The sequence below is a fragment of the Podarcis muralis genome, chromosome 3 (assembly GCF_964188315.1).
Source record: "Podarcis muralis chromosome 3, rPodMur119.hap1.1, whole genome shotgun sequence".
Lineage (NCBI taxonomy): Eukaryota > Metazoa > Chordata > Lepidosauria > Squamata > Lacertidae > Podarcis > Podarcis muralis.
The window spans coordinates 88,627,885-88,649,647 of record NC_135657.1 but is presented as its reverse complement, the minus strand read 5'-3'; the positions used below and the strand labels follow the sequence as shown (position 1 = coordinate 88,649,647).

The 21,763-nt window shown below is 40.5% G+C and overlaps 1 protein-coding gene across 1 annotated transcript in view; it reads right to left on the bottom strand.

The window, feature by feature from the left end:
- The window catches only part of COL21A1 (collagen type XXI alpha 1 chain), an 84,987-nt gene that overhangs the window by 6,375 nt on the left and 56,849 nt on the right, over nucleotides 1–21,763 (bottom strand). Inside the window, exons 18-27 of the mRNA XM_028722621.2 lie at nucleotides 15,124–15,168; nucleotides 14,677–14,730; nucleotides 10,521–10,574; nucleotides 9,046–9,099; nucleotides 7,867–7,938; nucleotides 6,596–6,631; nucleotides 5,158–5,202; nucleotides 4,720–4,752; nucleotides 538–684; nucleotides 386–440 (exon numbers count right to left, since the gene is read on the bottom strand). Coding sequence (XP_028578454.2) covers nucleotides 386–440; nucleotides 538–684; nucleotides 4,720–4,752; nucleotides 5,158–5,202; nucleotides 6,596–6,631; nucleotides 7,867–7,938; nucleotides 9,046–9,099; nucleotides 10,521–10,574; nucleotides 14,677–14,730; nucleotides 15,124–15,168 — 595 coding nt within the window. The remainder of the gene's footprint in view (nucleotides 1–385; nucleotides 441–537; nucleotides 685–4,719; nucleotides 4,753–5,157; nucleotides 5,203–6,595; nucleotides 6,632–7,866; nucleotides 7,939–9,045; nucleotides 9,100–10,520; nucleotides 10,575–14,676; nucleotides 14,731–15,123; nucleotides 15,169–21,763) is intronic.

The window sequence follows — 21,763 nt, the reverse complement described above, 5'->3', positions numbered from 1 at the left end:
CAGGGCTTGAACAAAAGGGGATTTGCCGGAACTGCCAAACCCTGCTTCCCAAACCCTTGCTACCCCTACACTTGGCACTTGCATGCAGGGCTTCCCAAACACTCATCAGCTGGTTTTCAGACATTTGAGAAGCCTTGTGCACAGGGCTGGGCAAGCCCTTTCAACTATCTCCCCTTACGCCTACAGATCAACTTTGATAGGTGTCAAGCACCTGTCAAGATTGGCCCCCAAGGGTGGTGTGCAGGGAGATAAAGATCTGGCTCACTGGGCCAGAAAGGTTCTCCACCCCATTGTAGGAAATTTAGGCACATGTCCTAAAGCTCACACAGGTGCATCCCAGCAAGGTGACTACAGTGCAGAACTGTGAATCAACAGGGGGACTCACTTCTCAGCACGTCTGCACAAACTTGCCGAATAAATTCTTCAGAAAAGCCTCTTCCCTAAATTGAACAGAGAAGCATTAAAAAGGTGACATGGGCTCATTTTTAAAAAGAAATTGGTCAGCATGAAAAAAGTCATCTCAGGTGGCATACATACAGGTTTTCCATCTGCCCCCGGAGTTCCTGGAGATCCCCTCTCTCCTTGTCCTCCTCTTGGGCCTGGTGGGCCAATCAAACCAGTAACTCCTGGTTCTCCCTTCTGCCCAGTGAAGCCACTCATGCCAGGATCTCCTTTCTCGCCTTTCTGAAATCAAAGGTAATAACTGCAATAGCCAACACCTGACAACTCACGGTGAGCATGTTTTCATTTTTTTAATGAAAAATATGCACGCTATAATATGCATGAACAAAAAAGAAAAGAAAATATTTTTATTGGCAAGTTTCTCTCTGTGTATGAGGTAACATTTAAATCCCAATGAAACCATTTCATATACTAGTCCAGCTTCCTGCAGCCTTGTTCCTTCTAGATGTTTTGGGCTACAATTGCCATCATTCCTGTCCAATGGGATATGATGGGGGTGACTGATAGGAGCTGAGAGCCCAACAACAGCTGGAGGGCACCAGGTTGAGGAAGGGTACACTAAGTCAATGTTAAAAATTCCTGATTGATGCAAGAACAAGAAAATGGATTGTTTTCTCTACAATCCCGGTGGACTCTTTTCATGATGTGCCAATTAAAGTAACCACAGGAGACCACCTAGCCTGTCATGGAAGCTGGAAAAGATTAAAACCCAGAGGCACAGGTGATGTGAAAGGAAAACCACCGAGATAATTAATCGTATCCAGGGGACATTACTAAATGAAGTTATGTTAATAAAGGGGGGATAATTAAAGCCACAAAGCCTCATCAAAGTGAGTTGCCTGTGTTTAAGCTCATTGTTTTTCCATAGGCTCAAAATGTGCTTAACTTCTATGCTGGACTGTGACCTACAATGAGTTCTACAATTTTTAAAAATAAAGCCAAAGCCACTTCAGTCACAATGGATTAGATTCTATAATCATTACAACATTCCCAACCTCTGTATTTTGTTTTGCTATGGCTTTTTATAGCTTTTATATTGTTCAAATATATCTTATTAGCTGGGTATAACAACCCCATTTCAATTTTCTAGCCAAATGGAATAATGTAAAGCCACAGATGTGCCAGGAATAGGTTGGCAGACCTTATACAGACTTTTTGCTTATAAGACACCTGGTGGTTATTTGAAGAGCATCTTAGGAGACATTATGAACATTAAAAAAAAAAAAAAGCTCTGAGGAAGAGGTACTTGTACACAGTGGACTGATTTGCTTACAATGCTAAGTCACGGTTAACATAAGCCAAGGTTTATTAACCAAAAACAAATCATGGCTTATGAGTGTGGTTTGTCATGGCTACTAAACCACAGCAAAGCTGCTGGGCTAGGTTCAGATGTTCAAATTAATCTTTGGTCTTCAGCTAATAGGTCAAGGGGAAGCGGGTGGCGCTGTGGGTTAAACCACAGAGCCTATGACTTGCCGATCAGAAGGTTGGAGGTTTGAATCCCTGCGACGGGGTGAGCTCCCGTTGCTCGGTCCCTGCTCCTGCCAACCTAGCGGTTCGAAAGCACATCAAAGTGCAAGCAGATAAATAGGTACCGCTCCGGCGGGAAGGTAAACGGCGTTTCCGTGTGCTGCTCTGGTTCACCAGAAGCGGTTTAGTCATGCTGGCCACATGACCTGGAAGCTGTACGCCAGCTCTCTCGGCCAATAAAGCGAGATGAGCGCTGCAACCCCAGAGTCGGCCATGACTGGACCTAATGGTCAGGGGTCCCCTTTACCCTTTACCTAGTCGAGACCACTGCAGGGTCATAGTCTAATCTGAAGTGGGTGACAACAGCAGCACTACCACCATACAATTGTATGGTAAAAAGAAGATATGGGTCCCCAGATGCAAATTTGGGTTAAAGGTGGTTCCGTTAACCACAGATAAGTGTAATGTGAGAACCAGGCCAGTGTAGCTCATTAGTTAGTTTAGCTGCCTTGGCACTGACTGTTTATCAAATGGATGTAAGCCATGCAAATGTATGTATACACAAGTGGGGCCTGCATTCAAAAAATGTTTTGGTATGTTCTTCCTTCTACAGCGCTTCTGTTCAGGGTTCCAGTCGCTCATTCCCTGAAAACAAGCGATTCTACTCATCCAACCCCTCACATTCTCTGTTTCCGCATATATGCCACTGTTACTGAGCATGCTCGGGTCTTCGTTAGACTCTTGTTTCTGTTTCTGTTTTTTTGTTTGTTTTTTGAAAAAAGCTTCCTTGTACTTTTGCAAGTTTTTCTGAACAAGCTGATTCATCCAAAGTCTCCCACTTTGTTTGCAATCCTGTCAGCACTCACCATCTGTGTTTGCTATTAAAATGAGTGCTATTTATTTATGGAGGCAATTTATACCCTGACTGCCAGTGTTTTGGTCCCCTGTGCAGCATCCATAAATAACAAAGGGCAAAACAAATTTAACACAGTTTAAACCTTTCTGCAGAAACAAAAACCACAGTAATAATAACAGATTCTGTTATCTTTCTGGTACTGGCCAACAGTCTCTGTCTTCTTTACTGTTCATTTGCCAATGTGGAAAAGTCTTAGAAGCGCCTAGAACTACTGTATTTATATCCAAAAAGAAGAGTTTTTACTGTGAGGCTTGTGAATGAAAACTGTAACAGCTTGTAGAACTTGCCAAGAAGCTTACTGAAAGTATATTTTTCAGAAGTGTTTATTTGGCTGTTAATAGCTAGCAACATCCTGTTTGTGACCTTTCTTAGCGACCCTTTACCATTTGGCCGAGACAAAAAGAGACACATTTTTTAAAAATGCTAAAATTGTTATTGATTTGAAAACAAAACAAAACTGTGCATTAAAAGATTCCTGCATATTTAAAAAGCTGCAACAAAAAATATTGACATAAAATCTGAAAATAAAACCGTAACTTAATAATGCACAGGATATATTTATTTAAGAGTATACACAGCATCAGACTAAGTTTAAAGCCTACTATGCCATAAATAGGGACCGCTTACTGGCGGGAAGGTAAACGGCGTTTCCGTGTGCTGCGCTGGCTCGCCAGATGCAGGTTGTCACGCTGGCCACGTGACCCGGAAGTGTCCTTGGACAGCGCTGGCCCCCGGCCTCTTAAGTGAGATGGGCGCACAACCCTAGAGTCTGGCAAGACTGGCCCGTACGGGCAGGGGTACCTTTACCTTTTACCTATGCCATTCCCTAGATGTCCTGTGCTGCCTCTCAGCCTAGCCAACATTGCAAGGCTCTGTGTACTTAAAAGAAAGGGGGAGGCAATTGCCACGAATGGCAGCTCCAGTCATGGAAGGTGTCTCCAGCTGATATTGGAAGAATCCCTTTCCAATCCCCAGCAGCACAAACCACCCATTCAAGAGGGTCCTCTGACCCTCAGTGGAGCATTTTCAGAGGCCAGGAAAGCTGTTGTGGGGAGCATAGGAAAAGGGAAATCAGCTTCCACCAGCCCCATTACATGCGCTTAACTCCAACCTTACGGAGAGTAACGAACATGGACTTAACCCCATAGATTTCAATAGATCTACTCTGAGTATGACTTAGTTGGATATCATCATTAACGTTAGATGCTGACTAACTTCCGGCTACAAGGATTGTTAGTAAAGTTGTTGAAATCTAGTATTTTTCACTTCCTTTCTGCTATGTCTACAATGTCCCACTATCAGGAATGTGTTTCTCAACTTTTAAATGTGAACTTTCTGCAATCAGTTGGAAGCCACCATGCTTGGCATATAGCTGAACATTCCCCCCCCCCCTTTCCATTCTACCTGATGAATTCTATAAAATGTTAAAGCTTCCCTCGCCCTACACATCCTTAAGTTGATAAAAACAAATTAAAAATCCCTTTTGTTCTGAACATATTTCTGAGGGCAGATTAAACAAAGCCAAAACACAGAGCACATGTGAATTATGCTATCTGAAAAGGTCTTCAGATATTATATTCACTTACACAGCATACAAATGATAAATTATCAAAAACTATTCAAAATCATTGTAAATTACAATCAAATAATAATACTGAAAAGTTGGGGTTGTGACCTGGCAACATATTTATTATTTATTGAAAGCATGTATCTTGCTTTTTTATTGGCTTTTTTAAAAAAAGCACTCAAAAGTATTTTTATCAACGAAATTAAAACCAGCAGCCAGCACAAAATGTATGCTAAAATGAAGCAGTCAAAGAGACAGGGAAAGCAGATGTCGGGGCATATGAAACAGCAACACAAACACATACCTGTCCTTCAGCTCCAGTTAATCCTGTGTCGCCCTTTAGGAATCAAAATTTCAGAAGATATTAATAAACGGATGCAGAGTTATTGCTATGTTGCTTCAAATCTAAAAACATAAGGCTAAACTATATAAAAATAAATATTGTATTAAAATGTCATATGCTAGAGAAATACCCTCCAAAACACAGCTTCATGCTAGCCAAGCATCTAGTGATATGTAATATTTATTGATGCTGTTATCTAAGGGCTCAAAACATTTCCCCCCCCCCCTGAAACTCACTCTGTAATTTTAAAGGAAGGGGAAGGAAGGCCGCCCTATTTCAGAGATATATGCCCTAGTTGGCTCCAGATCTATTAGTATTACTCTGCTCAGAAGGTGCTTTTGCTAAAGGAAGGTAATGAGGCAATTTTTGTCAATTATTTAAAAAAGGGGAAAAGTTTACCTTCTGGCCTGCAGTACCTGATCTGCCACTTTCTCCCTTCTGACCCTTTAAAAAAAGAGGCATTACAAAATAATTATTTTAATTATATGAAAAAGTGTGTTGTTTGCAATTATTAACATGCCCCTTTCCCCAATACTTCAAAACAGCTGGCAATTGACAAGCCAAAATCATATAATACATCCACTATCTGTCGAAAACAACAACCAACACATCAGAAATGTAAAGCCCCCAAGTAAAAAAAAAAATAAAAACAGCAGAATTAGAAATAACCTGCTTCGAAGGAGCATATAAACTAGGTTACAACAGACACAAGTTGGACATCTCCAAGGAGGTGTTATCATCTTCAAGGAGATGTATCACCACCACAAAAAAAGTCTCTTTTTCCCACAAACCTCACTGCCAAAGGTGGAAAGACTGGTAAAATACCCTCTGATGCCATCAAGCATCATCTTGGGGCAAGCATCCTTCAGATGTCCTGGAACTAGGCCATTTAGTGCTTTAGAGATGAAAACCAGTTGTTTGAATTGCAAACTGAAGATGTGTGTGGCTTTTTTCAGGGGGAACTCACAGGAACTCAGTTCTGGCACCTCTCAGGTGGGCTCCATTGCCATTATAAGAGAACAAGGGAGGTGTTCATGGTGAGTTCTGGCACATCTTTTCCTAGAAAAATAGCTCTGTATATGTTTGTTTGTTTGTTTGTTTGTTTGTTTGTTTGTGTGCACGCGCACGCATACACACACACACACATATTTTGGTCTTGAAAGGCAGCACCACATACAAAACATTACATTGATCCAGAACTGGCATGTCATTCAGTCAATCTTCTGTTATTTGACAATGATCGAATATTCCATGAAGCTGAAGATCAATTGCCTGTTTTACCCAACTGCCTTTAGGAACTAAATTTTGTTTTGAGTAGTAGCGGCTTAATTTCTCCTTTAGAAATCAACCCAAACCTAGCTGGGTTATTAAAGAATTATGTCTCCATCTATTTTTTTAAGTTAAAAAATATTACTGTAATAAGATCGTAACGGTTCATTTTCAGATTGATATGGTTAATCCTTTAGATCAGCCTTTGGACTACTTATACCGAGGTTTATTCAAACACCATGACTGCACCATGATGCTGAGGAAAATTCAGCATGCTTGATGTGATCTGTGGCAGGTGTACCCAACATGCTGCCCTCCAGATGTTGCTGAAGCACAACTCCCATCATCCCTCACTATTGGTCATTATAGCTGAGGAGCTGATGGGAGTTTGAATCCAAAAACATATGGAGGATACCACGTTGGCTACTGCTTGGTCTGTGGGACATACCATGCTCTGACATTTTTTTAAGAGTAATTATTTTCATTTGAAAATACTAATGCCATATAGAGTGAACTATCTACAGCAAGCAGGCATTCCAAGTTATTTTAACTGTTGAAATGTTTATACCTGGATGCCTCTTTCCCCAATGTTTCCTTTATCTCCCTGAAAATAAGAGAAAAAACAACTTCTGTTGAAATGTAAGTGATTATGCACATAAGTGAAATAAAAGCAATACACAAGTATAATATATGTAGCTACACTAGAGTCACAAAACATCAAACTGTCAGCCACAGAGGCTTTTTCCAACTACACAAGATCCTTGTGAAAGAAAATGAGAACAGAAATCTTTACATAAGTGTGTTACTGTTTGTGGCAAGGCACTGTGCAATCTCATGCACATAATGGCCACTAGAAGTCTCACTAATCCAAAATGTCCAAGAATGGACAACTTTCATCTAGAATCTCAGTCAGCAATTTCCCCTCCATCTGTTTCTTTGTAATAAAATAATAATCAATTGTGCTTCTCTTTGATCCTTTTCCTCTTAATGCACTGATTTCTATGGGTCAATATTTTTTTTAAAAAGTCTGAATAAGAGTAAAACACAAAATGTCAGTAATATTGTAGATAGTAAAACACATGTATCATTTATAAAATTGGGGGGAAAGCATAATGCTGTCATCTCCCTCCCCCTCCCCAAAGTTATGTTTTCTAAATATGTCGTTTCATCTTACTAGCTGTTATATAATCAAGAAGAAAAACTTTTAATTTAATTGTCTGTGGTCCCTATTTCATTTCTTTAGCACAGATAAACTTAAATTAATTTGAATGAAAATCATTATTGTTTGGACAAGTCTACCCAGATGCTTAGAATGTTGAGGTAATTTTAATCTGTTTTAGTATTTTAACTTTTGTATCTTTTGAAGTATGGTTGTAAATTTTCCTTGATTTTACTGCTTTACCTTTTGTAAACAGCTTTGAGGGTTTTCCCCTCCACAATCAAGCAGTGTATAAATTTTATGAAATAAATCTATAATAAAATAAAATAAACTGTGAAAATTAACCCATTGGCATGTATCTCACAGTCTCTGATTATATACCATATATAATCCAGTCCTTGATTCTGGTTGTATCTTCTTTTGAAAGAACTGACAGGAACTAAGGAAGTGTATTGCCAGAGATTAAGAGGTATAGTAGGATTGTGTCTATTTTTCATTAATACAAGTTAGCAGAACAAGCATGGAAACTGGCAGCAGACTCAGAAATTGTGATCCTGAATGGAGGTGATTGTTATCTAGTTCTCATAGTTAAAGGTAATTACCATGCATTACTCTTATCAGAGTAAACCACTTAGCAGTTATTCCATATATCAGAGTGTTTTAAACAGCAGCAGACATACCTTTAAACCCCGTGTGCCAGGTATCCCGGGATAGCCTGGTTCACCTGAAGTACCTGGTCTCCCTTGTTCTCCCTGAATAATACAACAGCTCTATAAATCTGAGATTATATAATGAATGATTAAAGAATGCATTGCTTTAACCATCCTATATGTACCAAAGAAAAATCACCAACATTTTGCTTTGCTGTTAAGCTTTTCTTAAGCCACTGAAAATACTAATCTAAATTAAGAAAAACATTGAACTATTTTACAAAGAGGGCCTGGTTCGTGATACAGCAGAGTTATGAGCAGCTCTGCCCACTGTTGAGTGAAGGAAGGGTTCTGTACTGCCTCGTCTTCTTATTCTCCCCTACGTATGTAACTCCACTTCACATTTGGGCTGTCTCAGCAAAGAGTGGTTTGGAAATACACATTTGTAAAGATAACCTGTTCTGCTGTGCAAACTTTTTTTTTTCTTTTTTTAAGAACACAGACAACCATGTTGAATGACTGAATAGGACTGAATAGAATGACAAAGGACTGTTAAGACATAGACCCAGTTCACACATAATGCTAACCCAAACCATGTCTTGGCACAAGCAAGCAAATATGTGGGTTGCTGGAGAAAAGATCACAGCCACTTTGTTACTCCTCTGGTCCATGCTGTTTGTGAGCTAAGCTATAGTTTGGCTTAGTATTATGTCTGAACTCAGGCTCATGGATTGTCTCACTCCATGAGGTCAGGTTGAGATGTAATGCTAAGCCAAATGATGGCTGATCTCAACAGCAGCGGGTCTGGAGGAAGAGCAAAGCAGAGGTGATCTTTTGTCCAGCAACCCACATTTGTTTGTTTGGCTTACAGTTACATGTGAAATGGACCAACGTAGGAAACCAGGGTTTCTGGCTTTGAGCACAAGCTACATCATACCGTGGGGTCCTGTGCTCTCCCTTCCTCTTCTTTCATGCCTGGAAGGATAAGCCACTGGATCACAATCACAGTGTAATCCATGGAACAAGTTCCTAACTACTACATGAAAGTTAGTTCATCAACTAATCTGGGCAGGCTTATATTGTGATTTAGACCAAGAATGTTAATTTTTCTATTAGTCACTAGTTGAGTTTTCGTATGGAACAACATTATATTGATGCTCTCAACACAAAGATGATATCATTACAAAATTGAAACTTAGCCACATTTACCTTAATACCTGGCACTCCTGATTTCCCTTGTGGCCCTTGTTCACCCTTGCCACCCTGTGAATATAATGATTTTGACAGGTTGATGAAGAAATCTTTGAAGTCACTTGGGAAGAGAACCACCTACATAAACAGTTAACTTACAAGAAAAAAAATACCTGTCAAACAGTGGCTGAAACTAGGCAGAAATTTGAAGGTTTTGAATTCTGAACTGTAAGTAGTTCTACTTCCCCCACATATAATAAGGCTGAACAGTGACACAATTAATTTTAACATGGTTGTGGAGCTAGGTCCTTTTGGAAGTCTCCAACAGCAAAAAATATAGCAAAATGATGAGAACTGAGTGGAAGTGGTATGAATATGTGTGACTGAGGACAGAGAATATCAGGATCTTGAAGAGCTCAAAGAGCTACCTGGTGGCTAAAACATTCTCTTCCTCAGCAGGGAGCCAGACAAAACTGAAGCCTTATATAGGTCGGCAAGGCCTGGAATGTGGTAGATGCTATCTGTCTACCTGGAGGAACTGCCTATAGGTTAATGGGCCCTTGCCTCATTTTTCAGTCCTTGACAACTATGAGGCTAGGGAGACAAAAGTACTACAGAGAATTTATCATCTGAGCAGAGGATGATGGCAGGGTTTTGTCTTCTGATCAGAAGGACCTCTAAAATGTACTTGGTGGTTCTTCCCCTGAGAAAACAGCCTGAATTTTGTTCTCATCAGAATCTTCCGCCATGTCATCATTCCTGGGTCATCATGGCCAGTAGTGGCTAGCAAGGTGGGGCTGCTCACCTGGCTTCCCAACACCGAGTGTCACTGCCAGTTATGGAGACAGGCAACTGAGGTGATGGGGAGCTCGGAAGAATGTAAGCAAAGTGGTTGAACCAATCTGTGGCCTCCCTGTCACCTCTCCTCAAGTGCTCTCTGTAACTGGCAGCAAAGCTCAGCACTGGGAAGCCAGGTGAGCAATGGCATGCCAACCATCCCACCAACTGCTACTGGTCATGGAAAAGAACATAGATGCTGATTTGGGAAAACCACAGACGGCCCAGGAGCTGGTACCCTGATCAGACAGGCTTCCCTGTGCAGATTGTGTCAGCTGGGATGTACATGATTAATATGCGGACATCTGGAGGCAGCACCAAGGAGTCATGTGACCTCAAGGGTACGGCAAGAAGTGAGGCCTCACAACCCCTTTTCGTGCATGGAGCCCTTCATGCAATTAATGTGGGAAGGGTTTTTATATTGTTTCCACCGTAAGCTACAATAAAGTGACCAAAGAAGCATTCGTTTCTCACATTAATTTACTGATGTCGCCATGTTTTCCAGAACTTTGTTCCCAAAGACTAAGCTCAATATGCTTACACAGCATACAGAGCTCCTTATATGTTTTAATTCCCTCCCACTTTCTTAAAATTGATGTCTGCAAAGGCTAAAATCACAAGGCATTAAACATTCAGCCTAGAGGCATACAGCATACCTTCGGCCCAGGCCCTCCAGGTAAACCCAATGATCCTTCAGGTCCAGGAAGACCCTAAGAAACAGAAATAAAAGTCTCCAGTAAATAATCAGAGGGAGAGCCTACCCAGTCAAATCTTAATAGATATGCAGGCTGTGTCTTGATCTTAAAATTTAGGGACAGAATTAAACATATACTTTATAGAATCATAGAATTGTAGAGGCAGAATAGAGTGGTGCTACTACATCCCTTGACTGGAACACTTGGCTTCTGTTGATGCAGCCTAGAACAGTATTAGCTTTTTAAGCTGCTGCATCACACTGTTGACTAGTGTTAAGCTTGTGGTCCACTAAGACCCCTAGGTCTTTTCCACATGTACTACTAGTAAGCCAGGTGTCCCTCATCTTATATTTGTGCAGCTGGTTCTTTCTGCCTAAATGCAGGATCTAACATTTGTCCCTACTGTATTTCATTCTGTTAGTTTGGCCCCAGTTCTGCAATCTGTTAAGGTCATTTTGAATCTCGATTCTATCTTCTACCCCTCCCAGTTTGTTGTCATCTGCAAATTTGATGCACATCATCTCAATTCCTTCATTCAAGCTGTTTATAAAGACACTGAACAACAATGAGCCCAGGGCAGAACCCTGCAGCACCCTACTTGTCCCTTTTTTCCAGGATGATGAGGAACCATTAGTAAGCACACTCTGGGTTCGGTCAGTCAACCGTCTACAAATCCACCTAACGGTTACCTCATACAGCTCACATTTTACCCACTTACTCGCAAGCATATCATGGGGGATTTTGTCAAAAGCCTCACAGAAATCAACATACACTACATCCACAGCATTCCCCTGATCCAACAAGTTTGTAACTCTATCGAAAAAAGAAATGAGTTTTGTCTCATATGACTTGTTTTTGAGGGGAGAAAACCCAGGTAACTTCAGACTGTTCAATTATTTGTTCCAGAACCTTTCCTGGTATTAATGTCAAGCTGACTGGTCTGAAGTTACCTGGGTCTTCTCCCCCCCCCCCTTTTTTTTTTATTTAAAAAAGATGGATACAACATGTGGCCACCTCCAGTCTGCAGGGACCTCTCAAAGATTATAGAAAGAGGCTCTGAGATTACATATGCAAGCTCCTTTAGTATCTTTGGGTGCAGCTCATCAGTCCCTGGAGATATGAGTTCGTTTAAAGTAGCTAGGTGTTCCTTTGCCACCTCTTTTGCTATCTTGGGCTGCAGCTCCCTCCTTGCATCATTTATTCTGTTATCCCCAGGCTGGGCACTGCTTTCCTTTTGGGTCAAGACAGTGGCTAAGTAGGTGTTGAGCACTTCTGCCTTCTATCACACAACTGAAGTACAAGGAATTGAAATAAGGATCTCCCTGTGAGTTTTACGAGGTCATGAGAGGTAGCTCTCTATACTTTTTAAAGAGAAAATTCTACTTTACTAAAAACCTTTTACTTGCAGAGTATGTGGAAACCTTACATATGAAATCTTAAGTGATGAAACAACAATTTAATAAATAAGATAAAATGTATTAAATTGTTGTTTCATCACTTAATAAATTTCATATGTAAGGCTTCCACTTGAGTAAAAACAAAATAATTTAGCCATCACTGCTTCCTTTTCCAATCTTGTGGCAGATAAATCAATATATTATTGAAACTGGCAACCATAATGAGGATAATTGTTACTTAATAATAATTTATTACTGAATTTCCCTAATGTATTACATATAAACTGTCAACAGGATTTCCATCTGTTCTTTTCTGGAACAAACTGTGTGACTAATAGAAGGAAAAACCCACTCTATATTTTGGTCAATTTTCCTTTGTGGCACTCACAATATTCAAATATTCCATGCATTGAGAGTACATCTATGTTTAAAAGGGAAATAGAGACAGAATAAAATGGGAATAAACTGGTAATTAAATGAAATGGTTCGGTAATTAAATTGGTAATAAAAATAGTAATGAATCCTCCAGGAAATGAATCCCACAAAATTATAGGAACCAGAATAGCTGTCAGTTAAGACATTAGGAAAATAGAAATTATATTGGAACAAAACAGCACAGGGCAGATCTAAACCTGGAACACAGGCAATGCAAAGCTTTCAGACAGCAATTACTAACAATAATAAAACAATATAAAACTTGTGGGATATTTAAGGTCCATGTTGCATGCCACCCCAATCTCCAAGCAGTGTGAGATTCCAGGGATTGTTTCCAGCAGCTTACCCAGGGTTTGTATTTCCTTTGGGAATAAGGCATGGCAGAGTGTCTCTATGATATTTGGTTTGTTTATGCATTAATACAACCTCAACCTACGATGAAGGGGTTCACAGCAGCTCCCATTGCCACAGCCTTGGATTCAAACAGACATCAAACATTGCTCTCTGACTCTTAATCCAGTTTACTGCCTTTTCGCTGGCTCACATCACTGCTACTTTCAATTTTGCAACTGACTTCATCTGTTGAGGAAAGGGCCCCCACCCATCTCCCTTCTTGCACCAAGCCCCTTAATCCCCCCATCACCTCACCAGGAAGCTAGCTTGGCTATTTCCCAGAATTAGAAGTCTTGATTAGCTTTAAACCTTTGTTGGATCCAGAGATTAGAGGGGTCTGCCACCCTCCACCAACTCATAACAGCCTACATACATGACAGCAACATTATTTACTACTGAAAACTGTTCCTATTTTTCTCGTGGCAAGTTGCTGCAACATGCAAGGACAATATTATATGGAAAGAGTTGCAGGATGGATGGATGGATGGATGGACGGATGGACAGATGGATAAATTTGCAAGCCTTAGATTGTTTCTCATAGCTTTCCACACTTGTGAGCAGAATTTAATTCCAATCCACGTGTGAACTAATTTTGTCATTCTGATGCAAAGTTCCTGTTTGTGCTCCAGAGCAGTGTTCCCCATAATTCCTAGCTAGCAAGACCAGTGGTCAGGGATGATGGGAACTGTAGTCCAAAAACAGCTGGAGGCCCAAGGTTGGGGAACACTGCTCCAGAGCACACACAAGAGCCTACACTCCATTTGGCTTCCTTATTGGCTTGGTGCAGAGTTAATGCTAGCAACCTAAGTACATGAGGAGATTAGGAGCATGCCACAAGCTCACAAGCTTGGTCTCCTGCGCCTCTTCTTTCATGAATTTTCTCCTCCTTACATCTGCACCAGTGACAACCCACAATTACCTTTTAAACTAGATATAAACTAGACGGCATCCCCAGTGAGAGCTAGGAGCAGTGGAATTATAATGCACAACAATATAACTCTAAGCAAAGAAGACTTGGAGTGATTTTCAAGCGGAAGAGAGAGCATATAAACACACACATAGCACGCTTCCCAGCTCCATCTGCTGACCAAAGCTGGGAGATGGCCAGCAAGATGTCTGCGCCAGGCCACTGTCTCCAATACTCGCAACAGCAATCTCTTAGTGCCATATTATATATATCAAGGTTTCAGCTGATTAAGTCTCTCGTATGAGTAATTCAAACAGAAGTCATATTCACAAGTTGTAAAGCTGACTAAAGCTCCAGCTCCTCCAAAACCATCTCCACCAACAAAATGAAAGATGCACCACTTGCCATCAGTTCTGAACTACACTGATGAGGCCTAGCATCTGCTGAAAATTAATACCATCCACTCTGGAAAAGAGATCATTTGTGGAAGTTATTACCAGATCAGAACAGAGGCGCCTCGTAGTTATAAAAGAGCTTAATAAACTGGAAACAATCGCTTTCAAGTTCCCAAATAAATGGGTGACATTTGTCCTCTTGAAAGCTCACACGCAAGCCTTTCAAAGGATCTTTGGGATACCAGACAGCTTCCCCTTTTTAGGGGAAGTTTACACACAATACTCACCGTAAATGTAATACAATTCAGAATGGTGTGCTTACAGTATTGACCTAAAGTTTCTAATTCTTGAGGCTTGATTTAGTGCAGTTATATTCAATGGACTATAACACTTGCCTTTTTTAAAAAACAAACTGAATATTGTTTGTATTTTCTGCAGTAATAATAGGATCAACAAAGTGGATTTGATTATCAAGTCTATACTGTACATTTGTCCCATTTGCTTAATTCAGCCTTCTGAACTTATTGATTCCATAATTCTATTTTTTAATTTTTAAAAAAACCTGTTAAAATACAATACCACAGACATACAGGTGTCCCTGGTGATCCTTTAGTTCCTTCATGTCCTGGTGGTCCAATTTCACCCTAAAATGCAAGAACAAATTTCAAATACATTCAGTATTTGTAATATGAATTCCATTTTACATCTACACCAGTGACAGCCCACGATTACCTTTTAAAACTAAAGGATATAAACTAGACGGCATCCCTGGTAAGAGCTAGAATTCAGCATAGTGCTAAGGAGATTGTTATATCAGCACAATCTCTCCTCCCCTCAACACCTTGCCTGCTGTTTCAGGGATCTCGCTCTCCCCATCCATTCCATTGACAGATGTCTTCCATCAGTGAAAGGGGCATCAGTGGACCCCACCCAAAGAGTTTAAGCCGTCACAGTGTGTGTGTGTGTGTGTGTGTGTGTGTGTGTGTGTGTGTGTGTGTAAAAAGTGCTGTATTATAATTTTGTATTTTTATGAATACCTTTTCTCCCTTTATTCCTTGAACTCCAGGGATCCCAGGCATTCCCTTGAAAAGAAGTTGAAACATGTTGAAAGTTAATGAAACAACATTATTTAAGGTTGTCACTTAGGGCTGCTTACACATTTACTGTGCAGGGTTCCCATAGATACAGGTATGGAAACAGGCAAGCACGCACCTTCCATCATGCATATGAGGCAACATGAGGTGCAAGATACATTTGTGTGTGTTTGCACCCCAAAATTTGCTTAGTACATCACAATTTTCAAGCAGAAAAATCACACTTGATCATAAACTTGTGCATCCTGACAACTTTGCACATTGCTCCTTATGATGAGAAGGCAGGGTATACACTCACTCAGTGAATTGACAAGATTCTTGAACTGTGTACATATGAACCAGCCCAGAATGATTGACAATGCATATAGCATACAGCATTTGAAATCTCTAATTTCTGCATCACCAACTACAGGTGTATTAATATTCTTGCCTAGACTTTACTTTGCTGAACAGTTTGTATCTTCTGCTTCTAACCTATCAAGTTATACCACCCACTTTAAAATTGGTTCAGTCCTTTGGCATTAAATATCACTTCTATCAAATGCTATATTGGATTTTATTTTATGAATGTTTTATCTCTGTGTAAAAACTGTTGCTGCACCAATATGGCATTTTGTTTGTTTTCTTGGTTTCAGAAAGCCCGCTACCAGTGAGCTTCTTTTGTTGTTGTTGTATGAAACTTCCTTTTCATTTTGTGAAATACTGGCCTGGAGGAGAATATATTTTTTTAAAAAATAAATCTAAAAAGCAGCTGGTTTATCTGAAGAAGCTCCAGTTGTGGCTAGGTTAGTCATCTTTTACTTTTCTATTTGGAAAATTTCTGAGAAACAAGACAGTTATTCCTGTCTTGCTCCTGTGAGGATTTTCATTTTTATTCCCATTTCCCACCCCCACTGTAGCTGGGGGATGGGTTGTGACCCTTGCCTCCCACACCAAAGAACACTGGCAGGGGAATACTGAGAAAAGTACTCAGTGTCTCTACTACCTGATTATAATGCTTCTTTTTGGTTTGGCAATATTGTCCTGAACTATCTCCCAACACTATTTCTAGTGACTCATTCAAATGGCCACCAGGACACATGGCAGCTACCATAATTTGGATCAGGCCACAAGTGAGCCGGTCACATGGCTTGATCTATATCTCCTTGCAGACACAGATAAGTATGTGACCTGGCGTGTAGCACTCTTTGCAACTGCCACTAGGAAAATTAGAGCAAATTATATAGCCAAGGTAGACAGCAACTGTAAAGGAGATGAATCTATTTGACCCTATCTACATCAAACTATATTCTATCTTTATCACCAAACTCCGAATTTAATTGTACATTGTATTAATTAATATTATTTTTTAATATATTAGCGGCCATGTGATAATTTTAGCCTATAAATTTTATTGTTTAATGTCTTAACCTGTATATTAAGGTACTTTTATAGCTCTGTTTAGAGTAGGTAACTTCTTGACAATATAAATGTTTTAAGTTTTTTGCATCAATCCAGTATATTTTCTTTTAATTGTTGAATGATTCTGTGTACATTGCGGCAGCCTTTGGCTATGTGCAATAAAACTGACTGACTGACAAGCGGAAGCTGCCATCATTACAGCAAAGCCCTGTTGAAATGACAACACGCAAAACTGATCCTGCTTGTTATGAACATGTCACGTGACCTGCTTGCCAAAAATTATCCTGTACTGGAAGGGCACATGTTGTTCATGTGACCTGGACATAGCCTATCCCGTTAGGTGATTATAAAAACACTGAGGGAAATGGCTTTTCAAATGTCTGTAATTTTAAGCACACTGAAGAGGGAGCAAGCCTCACTGACCTCAGCAGCAACAAGCACTGTATTCAGAAGTTAGTAGCAAGACCTAACAGGATTGGAATGACGCTACTAGTGAGAGTTTTGACATTTGGCTATGGAATAACATGAGCAAAGACCTACACCGTTAACAGCACAACTTGGGGGGGGGGGATGATTCAAATATCTGTATTGTTATATATTGGCAACATGGATAGATTGCTACAAAGCATTTCGCAGTTTCTATTGTGATGACCCTCACAACCCTGGAGGTCACTACTGTGTTCATTGTACAGATGGGAAACTAAACCAGAGTGATTAACATACACATACCCTAGTGCTGAGTTGTGGACTTTTCACCATGTCAACCAAAGTAATGTATACGAAGGTTCAATCTGGAATGGCAAACTGGTTCTTTGAACAGGCTATCTTTTCTGGACTGGACCCAAATGCAAAAGGCAACGTTTGACCTAACCAGCCCATCAGCAGGAGCCCTGTGCATGGAATTCTGGGTCATCCCCCCAAAAAAATTGGCTTTTTGAGAGCACCCCCCAGAACATTGTGCGGGGGAGGAGAGCTATCATTCCGTCTGGCAAGCTAGAATGTTTGCACAGGTGTAATGAACGGAACAGTGCAACACTGAATTCCACCCGAAATGTTGCAGGCTAAATATAAACAAACAAACAAACCAATTACTGCAGAGAGATGCTGCAAAGCATTATATGAAACTATGAGTTCAAAATATAAATTGAAGCTGGGAACTCCAGCAATTCAAGAAATCTCGGCGTGGTGCAGAATTTCTTGATGTTGACTCTTCCAAATACAATAGCAACTGGGCTTCATGCCCATGAATTGAGCTAAATAAGGTGAAAACACATTTTGTCTAGCTGCCTTTGCCAGGGAAAGAAAAGAAAACTAAAATGTGCTTCAGAGCAAAGTAAAAAGTAAAAAGTAAACAAAAATCAACAAAAGCCATGTGGCACATTAAAGGCTAACAAATTGTATTATGGAACAAGCTTTCATGGACTAGAGTCCACTTCATCAGTTGTAGGAACGTGGTGGTAAGATTGGGGGGGGGGTATGGTAAGCAAACACAGAATCAATGCTACAGCAATTATTCTTACAGAGAGCATGACTTATATAGGACAAATAAACTTGACCAACAACAGTACATCAACAGGCCCATCTGCATGTTATACTGAAGGGCCCAGGACTCTCCATTCCCCCCCCCCCCATTGTACATTTTTAATTTATACTTTTCGTCAACAAAATATATCCTGCCTTTCAGCCCTCCATGGGGCCCCAAAGCACCTCATAACCAAGTTAAAAAATGTAACACAATGTGAAAATAATAAACAGAAACAGAACTTTAAACCAAAAACAACTAAAAATAACTAACAGTAGCACTGGGTGAATATCTTAAACCAACCCAAGGCTTGGCAAAAATGAAAAACAAGTTCTTAACAGAATCTCAAAAAGCCAATCAGGACCTGCTGAGGTAAGAACAACAGTGGACAGTGGGGTGGAACTGTGCTGCCCATCTGACTGTCCTCTGGCTAATTCACTGCAGCATACCAGGCAGAGGGAAGAGGCAATGGCAAGGCTGGCACAGTGCAAAACTGCCAATCGAGCCAACTCAGTGCTCCTGCCAGATGCAGCAGTGACTGTGCCAGAGGGAGGTCAGGAGAGCAGCACAGCTCCACCATGCCATCTGCTCCTGGGCAAGAAGATCCACAATCTGGGTTCCACAACCCAAAATTCCCTGTTCTGCATTTCAAGAGGCCAGGTTTCTGGTGTCAAAGGAGCAGGCAGGGTCTTGGCAGGCTCATGAGGAAAAAGGAGTTCCTTCAAAAAAAGCTTGGACTCAAACCAGAGCATTAGATTTAAAAGCCAGTGCCATGAACTGAATTTACAAATTATCTGGTAGCCAGTGAAGACTGAACAAACCCAAGTGAGATGTTCTAAAAAAATGAGGCCCAGGCAACACTTTGTAAATTAATCCATAAGTATTTTCTGGCTGATTCACCACTACATGGACAAAAAGAGCAACAGAGATTTTTCATTTTCTTAATTCAAGGTTTTTCATAGTTCCAACATTCTCCCAAAACTGATCCTGCCCCAATATCCTGTAATCCATGAACACCACAACATGGTATTAAATGTGACTTGCATTATTTTGTTTTTAGGTGGGGTCATAGCCCTAATTCATTCATTAGCTTTAGTTTTCTGAGGAATTATTCTAATTCTGAAAGCTGGTTTAGGATAAATGCGGGGTCACCAGCAGCAACAGCAAAATAGTGAAATTCACCTTCAAAAAGTGAGGTAGCACACACAAACACAACACACACACCCCGAAACAAGTTGTCCTTTTTGAATCTTCTATGTAGTCCACTTCAAGGAAGTATCCAAGTGGAGAAGTAAATACATGAAGAGAATCACCAGGGACAATACCTCTGACCCCTCCATACCAGTTTCATAATTCCAGTTTGTGGAATGTTCCAAAATGTGTAGGGATCTTGCATGGATACAACCAGCTCCCCGCCTGCCTATAGTTACGTATCTCCCATGATTCAGCAACTAACAAAGTTGCAAGGTGGAAGGGGGCAAAACCAACATGTTTGTTCCCACTGCCCTCCTCAATGTCCCCATTTGGATAATGCGCAAAGAAGGCTGATGCTGTTGGTACAAACATTTGTATGAAGAACAAGTGATGGAAGAATCAGTCATCATCTGGATGGATTTTATTAACAGGCCAGACACATTTACTTTTTCCTTCAAAATTAAATTTCCTAGTTACACAATATCTCTTCCTTGATACACAGAAGGCTGGCAGGAGAATAACCAGACTATGGAACATTTGGCAAGAAGATCAACAATGAAAGTTTCAAACATAGCATGAGCTCTCAAACTGTGGGGTGAGCCTTAAACGGGTTGTGAAAGACACTGTGAAAATGGGCAGAGAGATCCAGTGATGGACATGATCCTGCAACAGGGGGCTCTTTCCTCCTCCTACCCCGCCTCCCACCTAAAACTGTGTAGGTTAAATGAATAATCCCTATGTAGTATTGGATATTTGACTGGCCCATTATCAAATAATGAACCAGTATTTTTAAAGCATGAACATTACAAGAACAAAACAAGCTTCAAAACAATACTTCAACCACCAACAATTTTTATACTGATGCTATTTTTAAAAAAATCAAATTAGCAGCTACTGTGAAACGATGAAACCAAGTTTCGAAAAAATCAGAATGAATTACTAAAATGTTAAGTAAATGTTTCTGTAAATACAAACAGTGCACTCAACAACTACTCTATTTGACTTTTATTGAGGAACATCCAGGTCAGCCTATAGTTACAACTGTTAATTTTAAAGAAGAACTTTAAACAGAAATAAAAGTAGGGATACCAATTATTTAAATAAATAGAAGTCAGATTCAAAACAGTATGGGTGGCCCTTGCTGGTGTGACCTTTCCAATGGTGACTGTTACTGTGCTTGTTTGTGGAGATGCCTGAGGTAAAAGCAAAGCCCCAGTAGAAGAACCTTTGCCATGCTGCCATGCTTGGTATGGCACCACCAGCCACAGTTCCTGGACACAAACTAGTCTCACTCCTGCCCTTGCTAACTAATGACACCATAGAGATGCTTGTCAAAGCTAGTCCACCACCACCTACACATAGTATTCTTGGCTTCATGGAATTCTTGACAGTGGGTGGCCACAGCCAAATTATATTTGACAGGTCAACTGACTGGTGTGCCAACTCTACCCCTAGTGAAGGATCCTCATTGTAGTTGTTGAAATTATTGGTACCTAATAATTTTAGGAGCAGGTCAGAAATGTCTTGTCCTGTTCCTCTTCTAATATCACTGTTTGATCAGTGTCCTAAATCCACAGATTTGTGCGTGCAGGTGGCACATGGGTGGGCCTGTGGGAATTTGAGAAATAGCTCTATTGGAGGCCTGACAAAGAGAGGGGATTATCTCCTGAAGGGAGTTTCACATGGGCACTAGCAAGGCGTTCAATCACTTGTTCTTGAACAACACACACCTGGCATTTGTTCTGAAGCCAATATGGCATCCCTCCAGATCTTGGGAAACTACAACCACTGCCAACATTGGTTGTGGCAGATTGTAGTCCAACATCTGGAGGGCACCAAGTTGACTATCTCTGATAAGGGCAAATAAGATGGCAAGAAGGCAGAATGAAGCAAGCCCTTGAAATGAGCAGAAGAAATGCTGCAGGCTATTATCACCTATGGGAATTAGGCTTTATCCTAAGTTTTTTTGGCAGAGCAGCCCCAATTAGAGAGGTATCTGGATCAAGCCTCTCTGAATTCAGCCACTTTCCTATGACTCACCAATAAATGACACATCTGGAATATCTCGGTGAATCTCCGAAACAAGCATAGTAAAGTTAATGATTAATATATGGAACATTGAGAAATGCCCTGCACAATTTAGAGGCTGCTAAAATAAAAGTAGTTTCCCACCAGCCTTGTTTTCCTATTCAAATATCACTTACCAGCAGCTGCAAAGGCTACTTAATGTCTGTTCAACCCCAGAAGGGCCTACAAAATTGGGTTTTTCCTTTGCTTTCCGGGTATAGTTTACTCTCTTTCCTAACTTGCATTCATTTTAAGTGACAGGGCTGGCTTGGGCCCAAAGGAAGATGTTCAAGAAAGGCATTCAGAACCCCTTTTAAAAGTTTGATCCACACTTAAACCATCTTGAGTTCTGGAATTGTTTTAGAAAGCCACTAAACGAATTCTTTACATGCAACACAG